We start from the raw sequence: 27,488 nt of genomic DNA, 5'->3' as shown, positions 1-27,488 counted from the left end.
GGTTGGTTCCTATCCAACGACTTATACGATGGAGCCTGAGAATAGGTCCATCTAAGAATTTGTAGTATTGCCTTCTTGCTCACTTTGGTGGCTATGAACTTACTAGATGTTGATAGTGTTTTGTAAGTGAAACCTACAATTTGGAAGAAAATATTTGATATACATATATAATTTATAACACAAACCCGTTAAAAATATATTGAATTCAATTGGAACAACAAGTACGTATTGGAATGCAAGTACAAATCCCTTTATATAGTATTATGTGACATGTTTAGGATTTTCTGTTTCTTTTATATCGTGCAACTCCTTCTTCTCACATAAAATGCACTTCATACTATTTAACAAATGTTGGAATAAGACAGTCGACCAATCATAATGTCTTTAGACTTCAATGTAATCTATGATCCTAAATGTCTTAACGTCGAATTGTGTTTTCTTGTCTTTTCCCATCATCACAACTTTGATATATAGTGCCAATGTACCCTTCACGACATCTTCAGCATTTATAAGTCTGAATTTTTCAAAAGCGATCTCAACATCCTTACAAAGTTTTTCCTTCTTTTCATTTGGGTCCTTTGGTCCACGTAATAGATGTCGTAGTCTATCACAGCGCATATCTCTTACCGTTGTTTCCTCGGTTGGCCACTGATAACAGGCAGAAATGCACGTTATTACAGTGCAAATAAGTAAAACAATGAGGGAATGCGACGGTAAAAATATGCAAAATCATGTCCAAAAGCGTTAAACTAAGAATATTGCGATCGCATGCGCCCATCACATAAAAGCAGCTAATTTACTTATTTTGTGTAGGAAAAATGCGTAGGCACAAGTAAAATTGCGATCCAAGGAATTCGGCGTCCGCGCGCATTGAAAGATTGCGATCGAAAAGTCATGCGATCGTATGCGATCGTGAGAATTTGCTCAAGATGGTGGCCGCATAAAGACGACGCATCAAGGGGAAAACATAATAAATCATGATGGGATGGGAAAGCTGATGACGGTCGAATCCGAATTTAGTTGACAAGCCATTAACGACACATTGTAGCAAGTACACTCAACTTTTTGGTGATCATTAATCGACGACGCATAAAGACAACGCATCAAGGGGAAAACATAATAAATTAGAGCTGAAGATTTAATGATCGCCCATCATTGCAATCATTAGAGACAAAAGCTTCTTCACTTTGAGCTCTATAAATACCGAAGGCCACCATCGTTAAAGGAGTTTGCGATATAGAATAGAGATCATATACAAGATAGTTAGTCGTTAGTCTGTTCATAATCATACTTAGAGGACGGAGACGAGTGAAGAGAAGAAGACGCCGAGAGATCATTCCTGGATAGCTCGAAAGACTGCCGGGAAGCGCTACAAAAGGAGAGAGGGCCAACACTTACGAAAGCAAGGTTATTCATTTTGGAAGAGTTTAAATGAAGAAACAGTGTAAAAGGCCACGGGAAGCAAGACATTGCTACCGGGCTTCTTATCTCTACATTCTTATTGTTATTCTGTATTCTGCATCTAATTTATAAACAATGGAAATTACATTTCAATTTATGCTCAATCTCTCCTTACTTCGCATGAGTAGCTAAATTTCCGAATGGGTTGAGAAGTACTTAGCTAGCATGACCTAAAAGCTACACTTATGCGATCATCTTGTTTTATGTATGTGTCATTCACCCTTTAGAGATACGATCGAAGATGCAAATGAGCAGTGCAATCACGGTGGATTGTGACACGTGTATAACTAACTGTTGTGCATATTCGATGGACTGATTGCATAACAGAAGGAATATTTATTCCACCATTTTCGGACGTTCCATAACAATAAAGTGGGGACCACAAGTCAGAGAGTCAAATCCTTCAGCCTATAAATATCCTCAAAAGAATTCACTAAAAAATATACTTGATACGGGGGATAATTGATACAAGGCTATTAAGAGAGAGCTGATCTGAATGCTGATCGGAGGAAATCCGGGAAGAGAAGAGACAAGGTCGAAAGGTTAGTCTTAGTGCAATTCTGCCAAATCTCCACTGAGAAGCTCTGTACTTAGATCCCTTCTACCAGTTGAGCAAGCCTGAAAGGGAAGCTCATCCTTCCATTCACTCCATCAACGCTGACAAGCAATTCTCCATTCCAGATCTGTGCCAAGACATTGGTACTTATTTATTTGTATTTATTTCTAACTCTCATTCATCAATTGTATTTCATCTTTTTAATCTCTTCATTCAAAACCATGTAGCAGACGCTAAATAGTATTATTGAATGTCTCGATCATTTCCATTTATACTTCTCTGTCTATATTCGTTCCTCTATAAATCATTTTCTCCGTGATGTTTTCTTAATCCATTGGTGATTAATATGAATTAAACAAGTAACTTAATCGATGCTAAAGAAATAAAGATGTTTAGCTAAAGCATGCTAGACGACATCTTCACCTGTGAGAGCAGAAGTGAAGATGTCATTCTGATCTGTCGAGAGAAGGTTAGAAGAATGCATTAACTAAAGTAAGAAGTACTTCCAGAGATGGAAGTAACCTTGCGTTCATTACGTTCGTCCCTGTTTCACCATAGAGATGTGGGAAACGTGGCCGATCACTGAGAGGTGTACGCCAAGGAAAAGCAGAACCGTACTTATGCCTTTAACATAATTAAGGAACTTGCGATGTTTGTACTAATTATCTTTTCTCTTTCTGTTTCACACATAAGACTTGCCACCGCATAACATGATCTTTGTATAATCTTCACAGTCAATCTCACCCTCGATATCTTGTATCATAAAACCTGTATCTTGTATCATCATAGCTTAGGTTTATTTTATCGAAATTTACTTTTACTGCTTATCGCATTTTTATTGCTTACCTTTACTTTATCGCATTTTCAAATACCTGTACACACAACCTTTTTATAAATTGAAAAACCCCTGGTTGCATATATCATGAATATAACGCAATTAAACCAAAACAATCCCTGTGTTCGACCTCGGATCACACCGAGAAACTTGCAGTGAAATTATACTTGGTTTCAATGCAAGGAAACTTGTGACAACGCACAACATACTACAAGAACATTCATTAATAGCGCATATCTAGAAGTAGTATCGCATATCATTGCATAAAATCTATGACAACAAGTTTATGGCATGAATTTGTAGTATATAGATTCAAAATCTACGTGTCATGCATCATTCATCATCACATAAACAAGAATAAAGGCTTAGACATAAGTCCTATCGACATTATCGTATACATCGCATGCGTCCTAGAAATAGGAACTATGGCATTCGCATTGAGAGATGACATGCTGTTGTGTGTGTGTAGCTTGATCGCATTACTTGAATGCAATCTTAAGAAGTGTTAGCTAAATCCCTTTTCAATCCGTTCATCGCATACTCATTGTAATTCTTGATTTCATCAACTCTTCAATTGAATCCGTCGCATAGGAAATATACTTAAAACAAACACCATCCACTTATTTGTTTTTACCACCAAAAAGGAATCAAATTTATTGTCGCATAGTAACTCAGTAGTCCCTGTGTTAGACCCTGGACTTACCAGGAAACCTAGTGAGATTTATACTTGGGTTTTACTAGGAAAACTTGCATGTGCAACGCATAATTCATCACCGCAATCATACATCATAATCGTATCAAATTTACAACGCATCAAGTTTTTGGCACCGTTGCCGAGGACTACGGTAGTACATATTGCGCTAATAGTAACCTTTTGATTTTCTTTGCAGCTTTCGATCTCTATGCACTGTCATTCCTGTGGTAAGGAAAGAAGCAGGTGTCGTATGACCAAAGGATACGTTCCTGAGCCCAACTACGACCTAGAGATCTAAAGAACGTTCCGAAGGAGATAGAGAGACAACCGCCGACAACAACAAGAGAGAAGTCTTAGAATGGCGGAACAACCGGAAGAAAGAGTAGAAAATGCGAACAATATCATGGAAAACCCCATTCTTCTGGCAAACGACCGCAATAGACCCATTCAGGACTATGCGTCGCCCAACCTTTATGATTTCTCCCTAGGAATCATGAGGTTAGCTCTGGACAGATCGTGGTTTGAGATGAAGCCGATTATATTGCAGATGATTCAGACGGCCGGATAGTTTGGTGGAAGGCGTGGCGAGGATCCGCACGCCCATCTCCGAAGTTTCATTGAAATCTGTAACACTTTTATGTTCCCAAACATAAGCTGAAGAAGTTCGACTAACGTTATTCCCATTTTCATTGATAAAGCAAGGAAATGGGCTTATTCTCTCGAACCAGGGGAGATAACCTCGTGGGAACAAGTTATAGAAAAGTTCATGAAGAAATATTTCCCTCCATCGAGAACGCAAGAAGGAGGAAGTTGATTACAAATTTTGAACAAGAAACTGACGAATCGCTCAACGATGTCTGGGAGAGGTTTAAGAGATTGGTACGAGATTGTCCGCACAACGACTTACCTGACTATATCCAGTTGGAGATATTTTATCATAGTTTGAACCATGCATCGCAGACAGCTGCCAATGTGGCAATAGTTGAAGGTCTGCTTTACAAAACGTATGATGAGGCTAAAAATATTCTTGATCGCACATCAAAGAATCAAAAATATTGGAGGGAATGCAATCAACGACTAAAAATTCGAGAAGGTGATGTAAACAATGGGGCCATCACATCTCTACAAAATCAAATGAATGCGATGATCAATCTATTACAGGGCATTGCAATCAATAGCCCGGGAATGCAAAGAGGGCAGGTCAACGTAATCGAGTAGACAAGCACAAGTTGTGCTACTTATGGAGATTTGCATTCGACGGAAGAATGTCTGAGGAATCCACAATCAGTATACTTCGTAAAGAACAATCCTTTCTCTAACACATACAACCCCGGGTGGAGAAACCACCTAAACTTCACGTGGAAAAACAATCAACAATAGAATTATCAACCTATGACGCAAAAGGAAGGGCCACCAGGATTTTTCCCGCGAACGAACGGTCAACTGCAAAATCAAGCCAACAGTTCACAAGTGCCGCCATCTTCCTCCCTGGAGAGCCTATTAAAGTAGTACATAGAAAAGAACGAGACGGTGCTCCAGAATCAGCCGATTTCAATCAACACTCTCAAAATCCAAATAGGACAGATTGTGGGCGAGCTTAAAAGTAGACTGCAAGGGACATTGCTGAGCTAAATTGAGCTTCCTTGAAACCTGGGGAACACAGGAAAAGAGCAATGCCAAGTCGTGACTTTGCGAAGTAGAAAGACAATGGCGGAAGAGAAGAATGAGCTAAGTAGGACTATTCCAGTTGCGATGGAATCCAAGACCCTGTTGACACAAGATGAACCAGAAGAACATGAGACGATGGAACTAGAAGTTGCGTCCACTTCTAAGCCTATGGAACAGAGAATCGTGAAGCTACAACTACCACCATTCTCGCAAAGACTTAAGAAAAATCAAAATGATGAAATGCAGTATCATCGTTTCATGGGAATGTTAAAACAATTACATATCAACATCCCTTTCACAGAAGCAATAGAAAAAATGCCAAAATATGCAAAGTTTTTAAAAGACATGGTGACAAAGAAAAGAAGCACAGGAAAGTTTGCAACGGTGGCTTTAACGCAAAAGTCAAACACCATAATTCCACCGAAGATGCGCGACCTTGGAATTTTAACAATACCCTGCTCAATTGGCAGGATATATATAGGTCAAGCACTTTGTGATCTTGGGGCCAGTATAAACTTAATGCCCCTCTCAATTTTCAAACAATTGAATGTGGGGCAGCTAACGCCCACAACGGTGACTCTCCAGCTAGCGGACAGGTTCTTAGTTCACCCAGAGGGAAAGTTGAAGGATGTTCTGGTCTCAATTGATAAATTCATTCTACCGGCAGACTTCATCATTCTCGACTACGAAGCGGACAAAGATGTGCCCATCATATTGGGACGACCATTTTTATCTACTGGTCGCACTCAAATTGATGTGTACAAGGGAGAGATCACGTTGAGTGTAAATGGGAAGAAGCTCAGGTTTGACATCATTAAAGCCATGAAGTATCTGGAAGATGAAGACCTATCCGATTCTGACAATGAACCCAGTTGTAATGAAGAAGAGGAGTCCGAAAAAGAAGATGAAAAAGAGGATGCAACCGCATCCGTAAAAACTGGCAATGTGATCATAGAAACAACGAACGAAGAAGAAAAAGTAAATTTGAATGAAGATAGAAAAGCACAAAAACCATCCTTGGAACAACCACCCACCGTGGAATTAAAAACTCTACCAAGTCATCTGAAGTATGTTTTCTTGGGGCAAAATGAAACTTTGCCGGTGATAACTTTCTCTGCGTTACATGAAGAACAAAAAATATGCTGCTTAATATCCTGAAGAAGTACATAAAAGCAATAGGGTGGATGCTAGCAGATATAAGAGGAATTAGCCCAACTTACTGCATGCATAGGTGATAACGGGCAGAAATGCACATTATCATAGTACTAAGTTCTTAAACAATGTTGGATTGCATTGATGAAATATGTTAAATTGCGCCCATTAAGCATAAATTTTATAATACTGTGGTCGCATGCGTCCAACACATTAGAGCAGTTGATCTTTACATTTTTGTGCAGAATATGCGTTAATACAATGCAGAGAGTGCAATCATAGGAATACATTGGTCGATCGCAACTTCACAGCAAGACTTTGTATTGATCGTGCTCCCAAACATTCGCCCAAGAAGAATCACCGCAACTTGGTCAGCACAACATGGTGGGCGCATCTGGGTGAAAGGATAATTAAGAATGATGGGACAGAAAGCTGATGACAGTCGGATCCAAATTAAGTTGACAGCCGATAACGGTCACAAAGTACATTCAGATTTATCGATAACAATCATCCAACGCATCAATCAGGAATAAAAGCTATCCCATCTATACAACCGGGAGAGAGAGGCCGCCTTTCACCATGGAAACTCTATAAATACCAAGTGCATTCTTCAGAGAAGGGGTTAAGTAGTCGATTACTTCATCACTTTACAAGTTCACGTCTCTGTCCATAGTCTTCTTTCATTTTAAGGCAGACGCGAGGAAGAAGGTGTGCCGATAGATCGTTCCGGGAAACTTGGGAAAGCACCGAAAGCTCCAAGAAAGAGAGAGGGCCGACATCTGCAGAAGCGGGAATATTTGTAGATTAAAATAGAGATTCAGTATAAAAATCCTCGGTCAGCAAGGAATTGCTACCAGGCTCTCTACCCAGTTATTAGAATGGAATTTCATTCTCTATATCTGTTCACTCTCTGTAATTCACGCATGAGTAGCTAAATTAATTGAATGGGTTGAGAAGCATTTAGCTAGCCCAACTAGGGAATCTTCATTCTTTGCGATTATCTTGTTTATGTATGCTTCATTCGTCTATTAGAGATATTCGGGAGGGTAGTCTAAGGACAGGATCTAGACTTGGGAAGGTCAGGTTAGAATCTAGGTTTGGAAGAACCAGATTAGAACGCATAAATGAGAGATAGGGACTTAGGAATGAGCACTATTTATTATTACGCATCGCATGCATCTTAGCGATCAGATACGATTGTATGCGGTCACCTTGCTTTCATGTATTTTGCATCATACATAGGACAAGAGTAGAGTCTTAGGAATAAGCTCTATAGATATTTTGCATGCAACACATGCGTCCTAGATTTAGGAGCATCGCATTTACATTGGAAAATGACTTGTTGTGCATGATAGTAACATGATCGCATAGTCTGACGCATTTTCAAGTAACACTAGCTAAAGATCTTCTCAACCCGTTCATCGCATATTCATTGCATCTATCAACGCACTTCGTTTCTCAAATCTGCCACATTTATTTATTTATTTTCAATCAACGAAATCAACAACCAACACTTTATTTATTTACTTGGTTACCGCAAAGTTTTCATCCAAAAATTATCAACACAATCTTTTTTCACAAGTCCCTGTGATCGACCCTGTACTTACCAAGAAACTTAGGGGAATTTACATTGAATTCCGCTGGGGAAACTTGATTGCACAACGTAATCCATCAACGCATATCATCCATCTTTTCACTTGATAAAATTAACGCATCAACAAGACATATCTCAAAGAAAACCAAAAAGGGTCTATCAAACCTCAACGCAGACTGAACCCTGCGATGAAGGAGGTTATGAAAAAGGAGATAATTAAATGATTGGACGCAGGCATCATATACCCAATGACCGATAGCATGTGGGTCAGCCCTGTGCAATGTGTGCCCAAGAAGGGAGGAATGTCGGTTAGTCCTAGATGCAAATAATGAATTGATACCAATGTGGACCGTCACCGGCTGGCGGATTTGCATGGACTACCGCAAACTCAATGCGGCGACAAAGAAGGACCATTTCCCTTTGCCTTTTATTGACCAGATGCTAGATTGCCTACCAGGAAATGATTACTTCTATTTTCTGGACGGGTATGTGGGCTACAACTAAATAATGATTACTCCTGAAGACCAAGAGAAAACCACATTCACCTGCCTACACGGAACGTTTGCTTTTCACCGCATGCCGTTCGGATTATGCAATGCATCGAGCACGTTCCAGAGGTGCATGATGGCTATCTTCTCCGAGTATCTAGAGTATTCAGTGGAAATTTTTATGGACGACTTCTCGGTTTACGGGCAAACATATGAAGTCTATTTGAACAACTTGGAAAAGATATTAAGAAGACGTGAAGAGACAAATCTTGTGCTGAATTGAGAGAAGTGCCACTTCATGGTGAATGAAGGTATTGTGCTCGGGTACAAAGTTCCAAGGAAGGGCTGGAGATGGATAAGGTGAAGATTGAGGCCATTGAAAAGCTTCCATCTCCAGCTAATGTGAAGGCTGTCAGCAGTTTCCTGGGACATGTAGGATTTTACTGTCATTTTGTGAAGGACTTTTCAAAGATTGCTCGACCATTGAGTGCGTTGCTGGAGGCTGACAGAACGTTTGACTTTGATACACAGTGCCTCAATGCATTCAAGATACCGAAGAACACATTAACTAACGTGCCTGTGTTGATCGCACTTGACTGGACAAAGCCATTTGAGCTGATGTGCGATGCTAGCGGTTATGTGATGGGGGCAGTGCTAGCTCAAACAAAAAAAAAAACAATGCTACACCCCATCGTATATGCGAGTAGAACATTGAACCCTGCCCAAGCGAATTACACTACCACTGAAAAAGAACTTCTTGCGGTGATCTTTGCGCTAGAAAAATTTAGAGCTTACTTGCTGGGATCCATAGTAATTGTTCACACTGACCACCCGATATTTCATGACCAAGAAAGATGCAAAGCCGAGGTTAATTTGATGGGTTCTCCTCCTCCAAGAATTCAAGATGGAAATCATTGACCGCAAGGGGACGGAGAACCAAGTTGCGGACCACCTATCAAGATTAGAAAATCTGGAAGTAGACGCAACCAGTCGGAGCTAAACACAACCTTTCCAGATGAGCAACTGTTCAAACTTGAAGAATTACCATGGTACGCAGATATTGTCAATTATCTGGTCTGTGAACAATTTCCGAAAAATTAGACAGCCTACCAAAAGAGGCGGCTTATGCACGAATGTAAATCTTATTATTGGGACGAGCCAAATCTTTACAAAAGGGGGTCAGACCAGATCTTGCATCTATGTGTATCAGAGGCTGCTCACCAGCGCATACTATCAAAATGCCATGACTTACGTATGTTGAACATTTTAGAGGTCAACACACAGCAGCAAAGGTGTTACAGAGCGGGTATTTTTGGCCAACTCTATTCAAGGATGCGAGAGACTATTCTATGAGATGCGACAAGTGCCAGCGCACGGGAAATATTTCATGGAAGAATGCGATGCTAATGAATATTATATTAGGATTGGAACTTTTCGACGTTTAAGACATAGACTTCATGGGACCATTTCCACCATCAAATGGTCACAAGTACATTCTGTTGGCCATCGATTATGTTTCCAAATTGGTTGACGCAGTATCATGTGTCGCAAGCGATGCGTCGATAGTCTCCAAAATTCTTACGAAGAAATATCTTCACTGGTTTTGGCACCCCACATGCCATAATAAGTGATGAAGGCTCCCACTTTGTCAATGGCATCATAAAAACTATTGCTCAAGTATAATATCCACCATAAGGTCGCCACCACATACCATCCACAAACAAACGACCACGTCGAGATGTCTAATAGGGAAATCAAACTGATTTTAAAGAAAGTGGTGAATCCTTTACACAAAGATTAGGCCATGAAGCTGGACGATGCCTTGTGGGCATACATGACCGCCTATAAAACACCAATAGGAATGTCCCCGTATGCGCTGGTGTTTGAGAAGGCATGCCACTTATCGCTGGAATTGGAGCACAAAGCACTGTGGGCAGTGAATAAGCTCAATTTTAATTTGAAGACTGCAGGGAAGGCAAGAAAACTTCAGTTGCTCGAGCTAGACGAATGAAGAATTCAAGCATACGAAAATGCCAAGATCTACAAGGAATGCAAAAAACATTGGTATGACAAACGACTATGCGAAAAGAATCTCCAGGTGGGACAGAAGGTGTTGTTATACAATTTATAATCAAAGAATTATTCCCAAAAAATTAAAGTCACGTTGGTTCAGACCATTTATAATCAAAGAATTATTCCCGCATGGTGCAGTTGAGTTAACCAATGAAGAAGGGACCAACGCATTCAAGGTCAACGGAAAAAGAGTCAAGATGTATCACAGAGGAGACTTACATCGCGAGAAAATCTCCATGGACCTGAGGAATTCCTGACGAAAGAAGAAATGAGTAGTCCCTGCGCTAATATGCGATACAAACTCATCAGGGACGCATTTTTTGAACTATCTTTTTTATATCTTTATTTCATGAACTTACTTTACCTTTTTGTACAAACACTACTCTTTACAATTATCAACTCCGTATTTCATACTTTTGATCCTCTTGATTTTCGGCAACGATCGTAGTAAACGATTGCAGTGGAGCTACAAGATAAACTAAAAACACGCGGCCAGCTCATTTAGCCCATCGCAATCAAGAAATCAACTCGCCACAAAGTAGGATGCGAACACAGTTGATGCGGGCAACAGAGTAAATTTGGGGCTTGTATCTTTCTTTGATTTTTTATTCCAAATTTTGCACTCTCGCATCTCATTTTTAACATTGCTAATTTTATCATCGCATCCTCTTTAGTCTGGCGCAATCATTGAATGTTGATTACTTTATTCAGTCACCGCAAATTTTTTCATACCAATTATGATTTCAATGATGAAACTCATGCCTTTATTTCTCATCGCATGTACTAGAATCAACTTAATTTCAGGATGGTCAATTCACGAAATATTTCTTGAAGTTAGTGGTCCACCAGCTTTCTTTCAAAATAATTTTTACAAAACTTCCTAAGCGCATCGCATGAGTCATTTCAGTCTATTAGCAACGAGGACATTGCTGAGTATAAATTTGGGGATACTAGTATTTAGTTTTCAACCTTGCCCCTTTTAGACATTTTTATTTTAAAAAAAATCATAACGTTGAGATTGGATCATACTCGTAGTTGGATGTCCGCATGACACCCGGGGAGGAAAGCCAAAATGAGGGTAGGAATCGTGATCAACACATAAATCAAGTGATCGCAACTCCGCAGCCAAATGGGCATGAGTTTAGCTGAGAAAGAGCGCCTTGCTCGTAGTTACATGTCCGTATGACACCCATGGGGGTAAGCCAAAACAAAGGCTAGGCATTTGGATCAGTGCAAGGTCACAAAAAGGAATATCTAAACTGCCCAAGGATAAAAATCATTTGGAAACACACCGGTTGAAAAAAAGTTTCGAAATAAATCATGCGATGTTCTGGAAACAAGTAAAGTCTTTTTGAAGGTTAAACTTGTGGTCCCTAAGTTTTAGAAATAATTTAGGAAGAGACCAGGGTAGAAATTAAGAAGATTTTGGTTCATAAAATTTGAATAAGGCACCTTGAGAAATCTAGGTAGGGAAAAGGCGGCTGACTCTCTAAAGAAAATCTTTAATTTATGCTTAAGGACAAGCATTGTTTTGAATTTAGGGGTGTGATAACAGGCAGAAATGCACGTTATTACAACGCAAATAAGTAAAACAATAAGGGAATGTGATGGTAAAAATATGAAAAATCATGTCCAAAAGCATTAAATTGAGAATATTGTGATCGCATGCGCCCATCGCATAAAAGCAGCTAATTTACTTATTTTGTGTAGGAAAAATGCATTGGCGCAAGTAAAATTGCGATCCAAGGAATTCGGTGTTCGCGCGCATTGAAAGATTACGATCGCAAAGTCATGCGATCATATGCGATCACGAGAATTTGCTCAAGAAGATGGCTGCATAAAGACGGTGCATCAAGGTGAAAACATAATAAATCATGATGGGATGGAAAGCTAATGACGGTCGAATCCGAATTCAGTTGACAAGTTGTTAACGACACACTGCAGAAAGTACACTTAACTTTTCGGTGACCATTAATCGGCACATCAGAGCAGGAGATTTAATGACCACCCATCATTGCAATCATTAGAGAGAAAAGCTTCTTCACCTTAAGCTCTATAAATATCAAAGGCCACATCGTTAAAGGAGTTCGCGATATAGAATAGAGATCATATACAAGATAGTTAGTTGTTAGTCTGTTCATAGTCATATTGTAAGCTTTTAACCCCTGCAAGTTGGAATAAACGAGCAACAAACCAGAAGAAGAGAAAAACAGAGAATAAGAAAGGACGAAGACGATAGAAATGAAGCTTTACTACTCCTTGTTTTTATTTATAAACGATTTCTTCTAAAAGAACCTCTCGATACAGTCATTCCACCAGTCCCACTCGTTCTTTCCCCAAAATAGAACAAACCTCTCCCCCAAATTGAATCTCCTCTGTCCCTCTAAAAGAAGAAAATACAAGCAAGGACACCCCAACACCTTAGAGAGAGCTGGGCACTTTTCTCCTCACCAAAAGCCTTCTCACTTTCGGCCAATTCTTTTCCTGCTTCTTTCAGTACGATCCCTGCCTTTTTGTAACAGCCTCGTGGTCCCCTCCATCTTCTCTCCCCACATTCTTTCCTTGGTCATCATTGGTTGTTGTGTCATTTCCCTTTTTACCCCTCATTTTATAAGTATATATTATTTGTGGCCTTACAATACATCTCTTCTCGAAATGAACCTTGTCCTCAAGGTTGAAATGTGGGAATTGTTGATTCAAGACTCGAACATCTTCCCAAGTCGCTTCATTTTCGGACATCCCCTTCCATTTGACCAACCACTCTTGTGTTACCATATCTCCATTCCATTGTATTCCCAAAACAGTCTCAGGTGCAGTTTGCAGCTCAAACTCCTCAGTCAACATAGGAGGGTGTTGTTGGATCTGTTGGCTTTGTCCTAGCTTCTTCTTAAGCTGAGAGATATGGAATACGTTATGTATTTCAGTTTCTGGTGGCAAGTCTAATCTGTAGGCTACTTCTCCCACTCGTTCAGTTATTCTATAAGGTCCATAGAACCTCGTGCCAGCTTCTCACATCTTCTTTTTGCCAATGTTTCCTATCGGTAAGGTCTCAATTTCAAGTATACCTCTTCTCCAACCTCAAAGCTCAATTCTCTCCTATGTTTATCGGCTTGCTTCTTCATTCGATTCTGAGCTATGGCCAAATTTTCCTTCAAGGCATTGAGTGCTAAGTCCCACTCTTGTAACTACTATTCCACGGTGTTGTTGAAGGTCTTTCTGTCCTTATAAGTGATGAAAGGTGGGGGTGGTCTCCTATAAACAGCCTGAAAAAGGAGTGGTCTTGATTGATATATGGAAGGTTGTGTTGTACCATAATTCGGCCCATGCTATCCATTTGTTCCATTTTCTCGGTTGTTCATTACAGAAACAATGCAAGTAAGTCTCTAAACAACGGTTTACCCTCTCCGTTTGTCTGTTAGTTTGAGGATGGAATGATGTACTTCTTTTAAGTTTCGTTCCCATCGTTGTAAACATCTCCTTCCAAAAATTGTTCACGAAGATTTTATCTCTATCAGTCAAAATAGACAAAGGTACTCCATGGTGTCTCACTACTTCCTAAATAAAAATTTCTGCTACTTTCTTTACTAAAAAAGGGTGTTTGAGAGGGGTGAAATGTGCATACTTACTCAAGCGATCTACCACAACCATTATAACATCATACCCTTCGGCCTTTGCTAACCCTTCCACGAAATCCATGCTCCAATCTCCAATATCATATATGGAATAGGGAGTGGTTGAAGTAAGCCTGTTGGTGTAAGGGTCTCGAACTTGTTTCTTTGGCATATTTCACACCCTTCACATACTTCTTTACATCAGATTTCATTCCCTGCCAATATAGCTCTCCATTAATTCTCTTGTAAGTTCTCAGGAATCCCGAGTGTCCCTCTAACACCAAGTCATGGAATGTATGCAATAGTGAAGGAATTAAACTAGATTTTTTGGATAGCACTAACCTGTCCTTGTAGGTCAATCGGTCATGTTGCCATTTATACCTCGGTATCCCCTCTGGATTTTCCCTCATAAGGGTGATGATTTTCTGTAGTTCCTCATCTTCTTCTACTTCTTTCAAAACAACTTCAATATCTATAATAGTTGGTGTTGATAGTGCACTCAATTCCCCTTGTGCCCACACTCTTGACAAGGGATCTGCGACTTTGTTTTGTAACCCCGGTTGGTATAGGATTTCAAAATCATATCTAAGTAGCTTGGTTAGCCACCGTTGGAGCTGGGGCTGCACTTCGCCCTACTCTATCAAGAATTTCAATGCCTTCTGATCTGAGATCACTGGGAATTTTCTTCCCAACAAATAATGCCTCCATTTTTGTACTACTAGAACTACTGCCATCAACTCTTTTTCATAAATAGACTTTCCTTGGGCCCTTGCTGATAATTTTTTACTGAAATATGCTATAGGCTTTGAGTCTTGGGACAGAACAGCCCCTAAGCCGGTTCCCGATGCATTTGTTTCTATCACAAATCCTTTTGAGAAGTATGGGAGGGCTAGGACCGGGGCCGTGTCCATGGCTTGTTTCAGATTTATGAAGGCTTGATTGGCTTCTTCACCCCATTTGAATGAGTTTTTCTAGAGAAGCTTAGTAAGTGGGGCTGCAATATTCCCATACCCTTGCACAAAACGTCTATATTACCCCGTGAGCCCCAAAAATCCTCTTAATCTAGAAACATTCTGAGGTTGTGGCCACTCCCTCATAACTTTGACCTTCCCATCATCAGCTTCTACTCCATTAGGTGATATCCAATGGCCTAAGTATTGTATTCGTGCTTGGCAAAAGGTGCATTTCTTTTGATTTGCAAACAGCTTATGATCTCGAAGCACATTGAAGACCACTCCCAAGTGTGTTTCGTGTGTTGATAGGTCAGGGCTGTATACCAATATGTCGTCAAAGAAAACAAGTTCAAATTTACGAAGAAAAGGACGAAAAACCTGGTTCATTAATGATTGAAAGGTGGCTGGTGCGTTTGTGAGTTCGAACGACATGACAAGGAATTCATAGTGACCTTTATGAGTTCGGAAGGCTGTCTTCTCGATGTCATTCTCATTCATCCTTATTTGTTGATACCCGGACCTCAGATCCAACTTAGAGTAGACTGCTGACCCATGTAATTCATCTAACAGCTCCTCAATGACCGGTATAGGGAACTTGTTAGCCACTGTTTCTTGGTTTAGTTTTCTATAATCGACACAGAACCTCCATCCTCTATCTTTTTTTCTTCACTAATAGGATCGGACTAGAATATGGGTTGTGGCCTAGCCGGATGATTCCTGCCTTAAGCATTTCCTCCACCAATTTCTCAATCTCTTCTTTCTGGTTGTGGTCGTAGTTATATGGCCTTACATCGGTTTCTGATCCGCGCTCATCAAGATGCGATGGTTTACAGCTCTTTTAGGTGGTAGTGTCTTTATTTCCTCGAATATGTCCTTATTTTCTTTGAACAGGGCTCGGATCATGAGTGGAAGCTCCCCTGCCTCCTCGAGCTCCTCTTTCCCTTCATTCTTTTCTTCACTGTCATACTCATAATTTTGAAACTCTACCAAAAAAACCTTGGTCTTCCTTTTCCCAGGATGTTGTGAGCGTCTTAAAAGAGACCTCTGCCTTAGTTAGAGAAGGATCACCCTTTAAAATGACTTGTGAGTCCCCTGACAGAAACGACATGGTTAAAGATGGCCAATGTACTCCCATGATTCCCGTCGTGCATAACCAAGGCATCCCAAGCACCACATCCATTTGTTCCAAATCTATCGCTAGGAAATCGGCCTTAACACTAAGGTTGGGTAGCTTAAGTTCATTCGCCTTGCAAACCCCTCCCCCTCTAGCATCCCTATTCTAGATTACTACAGAGAAGCTCTTCCTATTCATTGGCATTTTCAGCTTGTCTACTAACCTTTTGTGCACAAAATTATGTGTGGCTCCACAGTCGATCAGCACCACTACTTTCTTCCCCTTCATTTTCCATCTTAGCTTCATCGTCCCCCGGGCTGATAGGTCATATATCAACCTCAAAACAATTTCGACCGTTTCCTCTATTTCTTCTTCTTCCCGCGGCTCCCCCCTTTCCTCCTACTCCAGGGTGGTTTCTTCACTATCATTGGTAATGAATAACAACAGTTCTCAGTTCTCCTTCAACTTGCATCGATGTTCTGGGCTGTATTTCTCATTATAATGAAAGCATAGTCCCTTGTCCAGCAGTTCACGAAACTCACTGTCTGAAAGACATTTCATTGGTGGCTTCTTCTTCATGAAGTTGCTCTTCACAAGTAAGGTGATCCGTTTGGTCCCTTATGTATCCAGGCTCTTCTCGCTCTTCAGCATTGAGTTCTCTTTCCCTTGGGATTCCTTTTTCAATGCCCAGCAACCCCTAGATATGCTAAAGCTATCTTCAAGGCCACATTGTGGTCGCTCACCAGTTGGGCTTCATACATACATTCCTCCAGGGTGGTTGGTTTTCTACTGATCACTTCGGAACTCAAGGTTGGTTCCAGTCCATTTACGAATGAATCTTTGAGAACTTTTTCAGCCAGGTGGGGTAGGGGTGCCAAATACGTGACAAATTTCTTCACGTAGTCCGCATAGGATCCTTCTTGCTTTATCCTCAACAACCTCGCGCCCAAGCTACCTTCTTCGGTCGGTCTATAGTATTCAAACATCCTTCTTTTCAACTCCTGCCATGTATTAATAGGTCTCCGGTTGTGGCTCCATTGAAACCAGTCCACTTCCTCCGACCCAAAGCTGATGACCGTGACCTTAACCTTCTTTTGATCAGACAGCTTGTGGATTTCAAAATAGTGCTCTGCCCTGTACACCCAAGACTTCGGGTTCTCTTCAGCGAAAATTGGTATTTCCAGCCTTTTGTACTTGCTTTTATCGGATCCCCCTCCTCCATTGCTGGGGGTCGACTTGGTTTCATGCCTTCCCTTTCATTTTCATCCTCCTCCCATCAGACACGCCCGACTCCTCAGCTTTCCGAGCCGCATTACTTTCTCTCATCTCCTCTGTCAACTTCTCGATGTTCTTACACAGACCCAGCAACATTTCTTTCATCTTAAATACTTCCCTCTCATTCTTTTCCAGCCTTTCCTCTATTTATTTCTAAGCCATCGCCCGCGTACGCCCCAAGATGAAGCGGCTCTGATACCACTCGTAAGCTTTTAACCTCTGCAAGTCGGAATAAAAGAGCAACAAACCAGATGAAGAGAAAAACAGAGAACAAGAAAGGATGAAGACGATAGAAATGAAGCTTTACTACTCCTTGCTTTTATTTATAAACGATTTCTTCTAAAAGAACGTCTCGATACAGTCATTCCACCAGTCCCACTCGTTCTTTCCCCCAAAATAGAGCAAACCTCTCCCCCAAAATGAATCTCCCCTGTCCCTCCGAAAGAAGAAAATACAAGCAAGGACACCCCAGCAGCTTAGAGAGAGTTGAACACTTCTCTCCTCACCAAAAGCCTTCTCACTTTCAGCCAATTCTTTTCCTGCCTCCTTCAGTACAATCCCTGCCCTTTTGTAACAGCCTCGTGGTCCTCTCCATCTTCTCTCCCCACATTCTTTCCTTGGTCATCATTGGTTGTTGTGTCATTTCCCTTTTTACCCCTCCTTTTATAAGTATATATTATTTATGGCCTTACACATACTTAGAGGACGGAGATGAGCGAAGAAAAGAAGACGCTGAGAGATCATTCTTGGATAGCTCGAAAGACTACCAAGAAGTGCTACAAAAGGAGAAAGGGCCAACACTTGCGAAAGCAAGGATATTCATCTGGGCAGAGTTGAAGTGAAGAAACAGTGTAAAAGGCCAGGGGAAGCAAGACATTGCTACTGGGCTTCTTATCTCTACATTCTTATTGTTATTCTACATTCTACATCTAATTTATAAACAATGGAAATTTCATTTCAACTTATGTTCAATCTCTTCTTACTTCGCATGAGTAGCTAAATTTCCGAATGGATTGAGAAGTACTTAGCTAGCATGACCAAAAAGCTACATTTTATGCGATCATCTTGTCTTATATATGCATCATTCACCCTTTAGAGATACTTGAGAGAGTAGTCTAAAGAAAGAATCTAGACTTGAGACAGTTAGGCTAGAATCTCAGCTAGAAAGAGTCAGATTAGAACTAGATAAGCAAGAGATAGAAACTTAGACATAAGTTCTATTTGCTATTACACATCGCATGCACCCTAGAAATAGGATATGATAGTATGTGGTCACCTTGTGTATGTGTGCATCATTCATCATCGCGTAGACAAGAATAGAGGCTTAGACATAAGTCCTATCGACATTATCGTATACATCGCATGCGTTCTAGAAATAGGAACTATGGCATTCGTATTGAGAGATGACATGTTGTGTGTGTGTAGCTTGATCGCATAACTTGAATGCAATCTTAGAAAGTGTTAGCTAAATCCCTTCTCAACCCGTTCATCGCATACTCTTGTAATTCTCTATTTTATCAACTCTTCACTTGAATCCGTCGCATAGGAAATATACTTAAAACAAAACACCATCCACTTATTTGTTTTTTCCACCGCAAAGGAATCAAATTTACTGTCGCATAGTAACTCAATAGTCCCTGTGTTCGACCCTGGACTTACCAGGAAACCTAGTGAGATTTATACTTGGGTTTTACTAGGAAAACTTGCACGTGCAACGCATAATTCATCACCGCAATCATACAACATAATCGCATCACATTTACAATTCATCAACCACATCCTAGTTATCAAATTAAAATCATCTTGGGTGTATGTAACTTTCTTTCCCAATATGTTAAAGCTTATAAAATTCGAGTTCTTATCACTAACTTCCTTTAACAGAAAATGGTGAAACAACTGCCCATTAGACACAAGGTCCACGTCCAATAGTGGACCAAAATATGTTTTCTTAAGCATCAACATCTGCTCTGTGGAAAGTTTCTTCTTAATCAAGCTAATCATTTTGTGGACCAAGCAAAAGACAGTAGCAGGAGAATATTTCTCAGCAGGGACGACCATCTTAGTAAATTGTAACAAACATATACATTGTAGTAATAAGTAGAAGATCGCTTAATGAAACCTAAACGATAGTTGACCAAAACCTAAACGATCATTTACCTTAAGTTGGGCGATTGTTTAAGACTTTTTTGGGCGATCATTTAACCTAAGTTGCGCGATCGTTTAACTTAAGTTGGGTGACCATTTAAGCCTAATTTGGGTGGTCGTTTAACCTAAGTTGGGTGATCAATTGGCCTATGTTGGATGATCGTTTCGCCTAAGTTGGGTGATCGTTCAACCTAAGTTAGGCAATCATTTAGCCTAAGTTTGAATATTGTTTAACCTAAGTTGGGAGATCGTTTAACCTGAAGGAAATCAAATCCGAGATTTCCATGAGCAGCGAAAATAAGATCATTCCAAATCACAATCATGAATGAACATCACATATTACAGTCGTCTACAAAACAAGTGGTTATACAATTAATATAGAAATTACAGCATGAAAACTCAAATGAACAAAGAGAATACTCTACGAACATTTGATGATGTGTCTCCACGCTCCTTCACGCATGACTGCTTGAACAACAGCAACCTCAAACGCTCGATCTACACGATTGCAACATAGCATGAACACTTCGCGCTCGTCCTCAACGATCACCTCGGCCACGACCTCCTCAGCAACAAGAATGGCCTCAACAACACCTCGACGGTGTCGGGTTGAGTAAGACACCACCAACAAGGCTACTTTGGTATTTTCTGTGTGAGAATCTAGAGGGTGGGCTCTGTTTGAACTTGGAATGAGGCAGACGAAGGAGGAAACACCAATCGTGTACACGACTGGGAAAGTGGGAGATGACGAAGACCTATCGTATAGGTTGATGCCCAATCGTTTAGCTAAAGCTATGCGATCGTCTAGCAAAAGCTATGTGATCGTTTAGCTCATCGTTTAGCTCAATCTGTCACCTACAGACACTACACGATCGTTTACTTTGGGCCAGTGATCGTCTAGCAAAAGCTATGCGATCGTTTGGTAAATACTGTACGATTGTTTAGCTCGCCATTGCACAATCGTTTAGCTAGCCCAATTGTCATTTAGTAAATCTATATTTACTTGACGACTATCGTGAGATCCTTTTTGCCGAGAGAGAAATCTAAAAAAAAAACTTTTTAGGAAAACTTTTCAACAGTTACTAAAATTATGAAAACTATTTTTCTTTTATCTCACGGTTACCATGAAAATCCAATAACCACCCACTCAATTGGTTATTAAAGAAAAAGAATTAATTAATAAATGATAACCAACTTATCATACTAGATTTATAACCTATAGTTTTAATATTTCATCTTATGAAACATATAAACCATAGTTCTTTTTCTATTCCATGGTATTTAATGTAAATCTCATTTACATCAATCCTTCTCTAGATGTATCTCATACATCAAATCGATTATATCATATATAATCAAAATGCCTTGTCAATTTGAACATTTCAAATCAACACCAAGAACTGATCCTCAACTGAATCTACTGAGCTACCAAGGGGACCTTATGGACCTGTAGCTCGAAGCTCCAACAGTGCGTGAATAACTGACTAAACTCTTTAGTCACGAGATCCACCATTCGTTAATTACCAGGCACTCCACTAAAGAACGATAGCTAAACTCTCCTTACCACAGATATATTATGTGTCCATCTTAACCAATCAGAAATGCGACAACCCTTCACAGATCGCTCGTAAGTATAGCTGGACCAATAACCGTTATGCCCCTGTAGTTACATCTGTCTCCTTAAGTACCACTGATCCCTCTAATGAACATAAGTCGGAGTCCTACTATGACTGGGTCCTCTCTTCCAAAGAGAAGTTGTGACTACTATGTTCAAGCCCTGGAATAACCCCTTAAGGGAGCAATCTCTCTACTTATCCCTACTTCGAGAAAGGAGTGAATTTCATCTTGTGGATTGAGTTCCCAGCTCCCAGATCAGACAAGTCCCCAAAAAGGTAGGCATGTTGAGTTGGCAATCTGACCACTCTCACCTATACTATCAAAGGACCGCCCTCAAAGGCAGGAGTTCCCAAAACACTCAGGATTGAGGTCGTGTCACCTATGGTCGTTTAGTTGAGATGTAAGTCTCTAGTATCAATGATGTTATATACAGAGTCTAGTCATCTCGTGGTCTAGGTCTTATACAAACTCTTTGTATAGGACACCTTCGCTCGCACGTCTCCACATGAATAGTTAGGATCTACCATCTGTAGTAGTTTACAACACTTGCAAACCTCTACAAAACGGGCCGTATCCGTAGTGTCACAAGGATCAGGTATCCCACCTTAATCCTTATACTATAGACCTATTTAGGTTATCTCTTAAGGCATGATCCACTTGTATATCACATATACATGCTTAAGTTCACATAAGATAACCAAGGAGCTTTGTTTATTGGATATGAGTAAATACCAAAATTAAATAACACTTATTTTATTCATTAAACAATGTGTATCTTTACAAAACAATGAGACTCTGGGAGAATTAAGACACCAATCCCAACTAAGTTGGGTGATCATTTAATCTATGTTGGGTGATCAATTTTGTTAAACTAAGCAAACTAACCGTTTTGTTATGGTTGAATGGAAAATCAACATGCATTAAAGGAAGCGAGTAAAATACCTTTCAAATCACGAGAACGGTGGTGGAAGATGGTAGAAATCAACTGGCGTGCAGTGAAGAACTGATTGATGATGACGTCGAAGACAAAGGAGAGTCAAGAGAAAACAGAGAGCAAAAATTGAGAATACGAGAGGAATGTGAACGATCTCTGGAGCCACTTGAGTTGTTTTAATATTTAGGGGTAAATATGGTATTTCATATGACAAAAAGGTCAACTATAGAAAGTTTTTATTGAAGGAATGGGTTAAGGTCCAGTGAGGAAGTGGGGATCGGTCCCAAATTCCAACTTTTACAGAACATTGAATTTTATAGAATAAACAAAAAAAAATATGCATAATCAACAATTTAAAATTACAACATGCATTTAGAATTGAGAAAAGAGATTAGGAAAAACTAACCATTGAAGATTTTATCTTCTTAGTGTGAATCTCCTTCTCCAAAATGTCACGAATTGCAATGATCTCGGAACCCTAATGGCTACCATCACAAAAATTTCCTCTGTATTCTCTGCAGGAGAAAAGAATCTGCAAGAGGTGTGAGCTTTGCAGTATTTTGAGTGAGGGCATTGAAGATTTTATCTTCTTAGTGTGAATCTCCTTCTCCAAAACATCACGAATTGCAATGATCTCGGAACCTAATGGCTACCACCACAAAAATTTCCTCTATATTCTCTGCAAGGGAAAAGAATCTGTAAGAGGTGTGAGCTTTGCAGTATTTTGGGTGAGGGAGTGAGATTGAGAGAGGAGAGGGTGAGATCTAGAGAGAACAAAAAATCTCAGAGAGCTTCTGTGTATCTTCTTCCAAAAAAAAAATTGTGAAGAACAACAAAAACCCCTAACCACCCCATTTACATGTAGTGTGTTGAGAGAGATTAGGGGAGGGAAGTTATTTCCCTCCCATTAACTTAAATTAAAATAAAAATTAAAAAACAATTTAATTTTAGTTTAAATGAAACTATTATATATATTATATATAACTATAGGATACATGACATAAAACATATAACCTAGGGTTTAACATTGTATCAAATACAATATCACCTATAGTTTTATTTCTCTTCAGTGGTGTTTAATATAAATCTCATTTATATTAAATTTACTTATATGAATCAAATTCATATAATTAATATTTAAATCATATTCAAATATTTATTTCCTCTCAAATAAACTTAATATTATAATGTATCAAATACATTATATTAATTCTATCATATATAATTAAATTAAATTAATTATATCACATATAATTAATTCCCTCAAATAATTTGAACAAATCTAATTAATCCAAAATCGATTCCCATTTAATATTTCTTGAGCTACCCCTCTAGTTACATCTAACTCCTTAAGTACCACTGATTCCTCTATTGAACAATAAGTCATAGTCCAACTATGACCAAACCTTTCTCGGGCCAAGAGAGGGTGTCACGTCACATTATTCAAGCCTCGGAATCAGCCCTTAAGGGTGCAATTTATCTACTTACCCCGACCTTAGGGAAGAAATGAGATTAAACTATAATTAAATGTCACATATTACAAGCTATCTCCAAGCGTTCAAATTACACAACAAAATTATTAGTCGTCAGTCAACAATAAAATCATGCAATTCATAAACGTAAAACTCAGATTGAAATCCATAAACAAGTTTGTATTCATCATAAAATCGGAATCTCCCAAAATAACATTGAATTCCTCCAAATTCCTATGCTAAGAAACAAAAATCTTACCTTCCCATGGAGGATGAGAAGCTACAATCTGGCATCTACTCGATTTACTACTAAAGAAACACCCAAAGAACAAAGTAGAAGAGAGGAGAGAGGGAAAAAATTGGCTGGAGGCCAAAAGTGGGTGATGTATTCTACCCTAAATCGAAGACAAATATTTATACTGCATTGTCACAACACTGCTACGCAACGTCACAATGTTACCCTGCCTCGCGCGCTCGTGTCCATCACTAATCTGGAGCATCACAACGCTACATGTAGCATCGCGACACTGCTCTGTTTCTTCAACATTGATCAGCTACTACGTTGTAGCGTTGTGCAACACTCGTTTGAGCATTGCAACGCTCCGTCAAAGGGCATTTTTGTCCTTTCACATCCTTTTGAAGCCCGATTGTTCAAATTAGCTTCTAATTGCTCTAAATTAACCCCAAACAGCTCATAATGATTGATTATACCTCCAAGATGCTCAATACATGTAAAATCACTAAATAAACACATTAAACATAGTAACGACCTAGAATTAAGAAGAGGAAAATAACACATTTTTTGTGCTATCATACATACCTGGAATGCAAGTGCAAATCCCTTTATACAATAATATGAGGCATGATGAGCATTTTCTGTTTTCTTTGTCTCGTGTGCCTCCTTTTTCCCACACATGATAGTCTTCATGTTATTCAAGATACCTTTGAAAAAGACAAACAACCAGTCATAATGTCTAAAGACTTAAGGGTCATCAACAATCCCGAATGTCTTCACATCAAATTAGGTTTTCTTATCTTTTCTAATAATCACGGTTTCAATGAATAATGGCAATGCAACCTTGACGACATCTTCATCATTTGTAAAATTGAACTTCTCAAATGCATTCTCCACATCCTTGCAAGAAAAATCCTTATCATTTGGGTCCTTTGGTCGAAGAATGAGTTGTTGCAGTCACTCACTACTTGTTTCTCTTTCTACAATTTCCTTGGCTGATCACAACTAGGTTATCAGATTAAAATCATCTTGGGGAGAATGTTACCTTCTTCCTCAGTATTTTCAATGATACATCGTTTGGATTTGCATCTGTCACCTTCCACAACAGAAAATGATGAAAATTTTTCCCATTAAATACGAGATTTATGTCCAACAGTGGACCAAAAGTTGTCCTAAACATTCTCATCTGCTTTTCTATCAAGTTATTCTTAATAATGGACGCAGTTTTGTGGACTTGGCAAGAAACTGTAGCAAGAAAATGTTTCTCATCAGGGATGACCATCTTAGCAACCTGTAACAAACGCATACATTACCACAATAAGTAAAGGATTACATAATAAAAACTAAACGATTGCATAACAAATAACTAAATGATCGCGTAATATAAAGCAAAACAATCAGATAACAAACAACTAAATGATCGTGTAATAAACAACTAAACGATTGCATTACAAATACCTAAATGACCGCGTAGCAAACAACTAAATGATCGCATTACAAATATATAAGCGATCGTGTAACAAACAACTAAACAATCACATTACAAATACCTAAACAACCTAGTAAACTGTTGGGGTTGATGCCCTAAAGTCTCATGTCTTGTAGTTTGTAAACAGTTTGTACGAACGCTTGTGATGTATAATATATGATATTTTACTTCACTTCTTATTTTTTTTCCCAGTTGTTTGCTTTATTTGCTTTACCACAAACCAATAAACCTAAAATCCCTGGTTATCAGTATGTAACTTAAGCATGTATGTGGTGACATACAAGTGGATCATGTTTTAAGTGATAACCAAAATGGTCTGTACTATATGGATATAGGAGGGAAACCTTATCCTGGTAAAGCTATGGATGCGACCCGCTTTGTTGAATGGTCACAAGTGTTGAGACTTGTCAAAGATGGTATGATCCTAATCATTCGTGTAGGGGACATGCGAACGGGGGTGTCCTATACAAAGAGTTTGTATAAGACTTGACCACGAAGTATTAAACCCTATACGCTCAAGCCCTGGAATCAGCCCTTAAGGGAGCTATCTATCTACTTACCCCTACGCCGGGGAAGGAGTGAATTCCATCTTGTGTAGCTGAGTTCCCAACTCCCAAATCAGACGAATCCCCAAAATGGTAGGTTTGAGTCAGCAACCTGGCCACTCGCACCCATACAAATCAAAGGATCGCCCTCAATGGCAGGAGTTCCCAACTCACTCAAGATTGAGGTCATGTTACCTATGGTCATCCTAATGAAGTGAAGTCTCTGTCATAAACAGTGTTATATTAATTTATCACGTTATTCTAAAGCTAGTCCGTTACGAGCTAGTAGGGGGACCTCGCGGACCTACAAATCATGGGCTCCAACGATCCGAGATTAATTGGCTAAACTCATTATATCCACATGATTTAACCATAATCAGCAAGTTGACCTTTCCAGGTTGTTCATAATAACGACTGAGTCAAATATCTATTTTACCCCCGAGATTATGTCTTATTCCTCAAGTCTCTACTGATTCTCTAATAAACAACTGGTTTGTAATCGAATCACCAAACCAAACTCTCTCAGCCCAGTGAGAGGGTGGGGCCCCTTGTTCAAGACCTGGATTCAATACTTGAGAGAACAACCTTTCTCCTATCTCTAAATCGGGTAGGTGTGAACTCCGTCTTGCACCCTATGTCCTTGAAATGGGAGTCTTATTGAGCCGACGTTGTTGAGTCAATCCTCAACTATGCAAATCTAAGGGTGATCCTGAATAAACAGGAGTTCATAGTTAGCTCAGGATTAAGATCGAGTTACCTAGGTCATCTAGATGAAATAGTCAGTCTTAAACAGTAAACAACGTTATAAAGTAAGAGTGACTTATTTCTTGGTCCTGATCTTATGCAAACTCATTGCATAGGATGCCCTCACTCCTCATGTCATAACATGTACGAAATAGGATCACATCATATGTAGCACTTTACAACTCTTTGTAACAACTACAGAGTAGGTCGCATCCTATGGTGTTACCAGAATAAGGTACCTAACCTCATTCATGTACTATAGATCATCTTGACTATTTACTCGAGCTCGATCTACTCTTATGTCTCCACATAAAGTTCAAGTACTCATACAATAATCATGGGTCTTAGTTTATTGGATTTAGACTTTCATACAATTTATAAGAACAATAACAAGTATATTGATAATAGAAAATGTTTATCATTTTACAAACTGCGAGTTTTAGGACATAAAACCCAACAGAGAGAAATTAAACTGTGGGTTAATTTTCTCACTCGTTGTCATTATAGAGTCTTTGAGCATTACTTCATTCATTGTTGCATATAAGCTATATAAAATAAATGTTTTAGATTCTTTTATGAAAAGAATTTAAAGTATGCATTTACACAAACAGAGGAGTTCAACTTTCAAAGATCAAATGCAAAAAGTTTGAAAAATTGTATATATTCCTTTGAAAAATGAATAGACAATTGGATCTTTGAATATATGGTTTGATAAGAGTTATCATAACTTGTGACTTTGAACAAAAGATTAATGATCTAGCATAGACAAGAGAGTCAAGAAAAGAGAGTCATTAATTCTCAAGTGGACATTTCTCTATGTTAATGACATATTA

At 39.3% G+C, this 27,488-nt stretch overlaps 1 protein-coding gene across 1 annotated transcript; it reads left to right on the top strand.

Annotated features, from left to right (window-relative positions):
- Positions 1 to 5,253: 5,253 nt before the first annotated feature.
- LOC150032471 (uncharacterized) lies at positions 5,254 to 6,372 on the top strand. Its single transcript, XM_090306919.1, has 2 exons — positions 5,254 to 5,850; positions 5,980 to 6,372. Exons 1-2 carry the CDS (start codon positions 5,254 to 5,256, stop codon positions 6,370 to 6,372), a joined length of 990 nt encoding a protein of 329 aa, XP_090163045.1.
- Positions 6,373 to 27,488: the final 21,116 nt, after the last annotated feature.

The sequence above is a fragment of the Benincasa hispida genome, chromosome 11, assembly GCF_027475165.1.
Source record: "Benincasa hispida cultivar pf3 chromosome 11, pf3_genome.v1.1, whole genome shotgun sequence".
Taxonomy (NCBI): Eukaryota; Viridiplantae; Streptophyta; class Magnoliopsida; order Cucurbitales; family Cucurbitaceae; genus Benincasa; species Benincasa hispida.
This window is presented reverse-complemented; position numbering and strand designations above follow the sequence as displayed.

What these genes read in the sequence shown, in the direction of transcription:
- LOC150032471 (XM_090306919.1), top strand. Translation starts at nt 5,254, where the DNA reads ATGGCGGAAGAGAAGAATGAGCTAAGTAGGACTATTCCAGTTGCGATG. An exon ending in GAAAGTTGAAGGATGTTCTG is followed by an intron (nt 5,851 to 5,979) that starts GTCTCAATTGAT and finishes GATGTGTACAAG; the next exon opens with GGAGAGATCACGTTGAGTGT.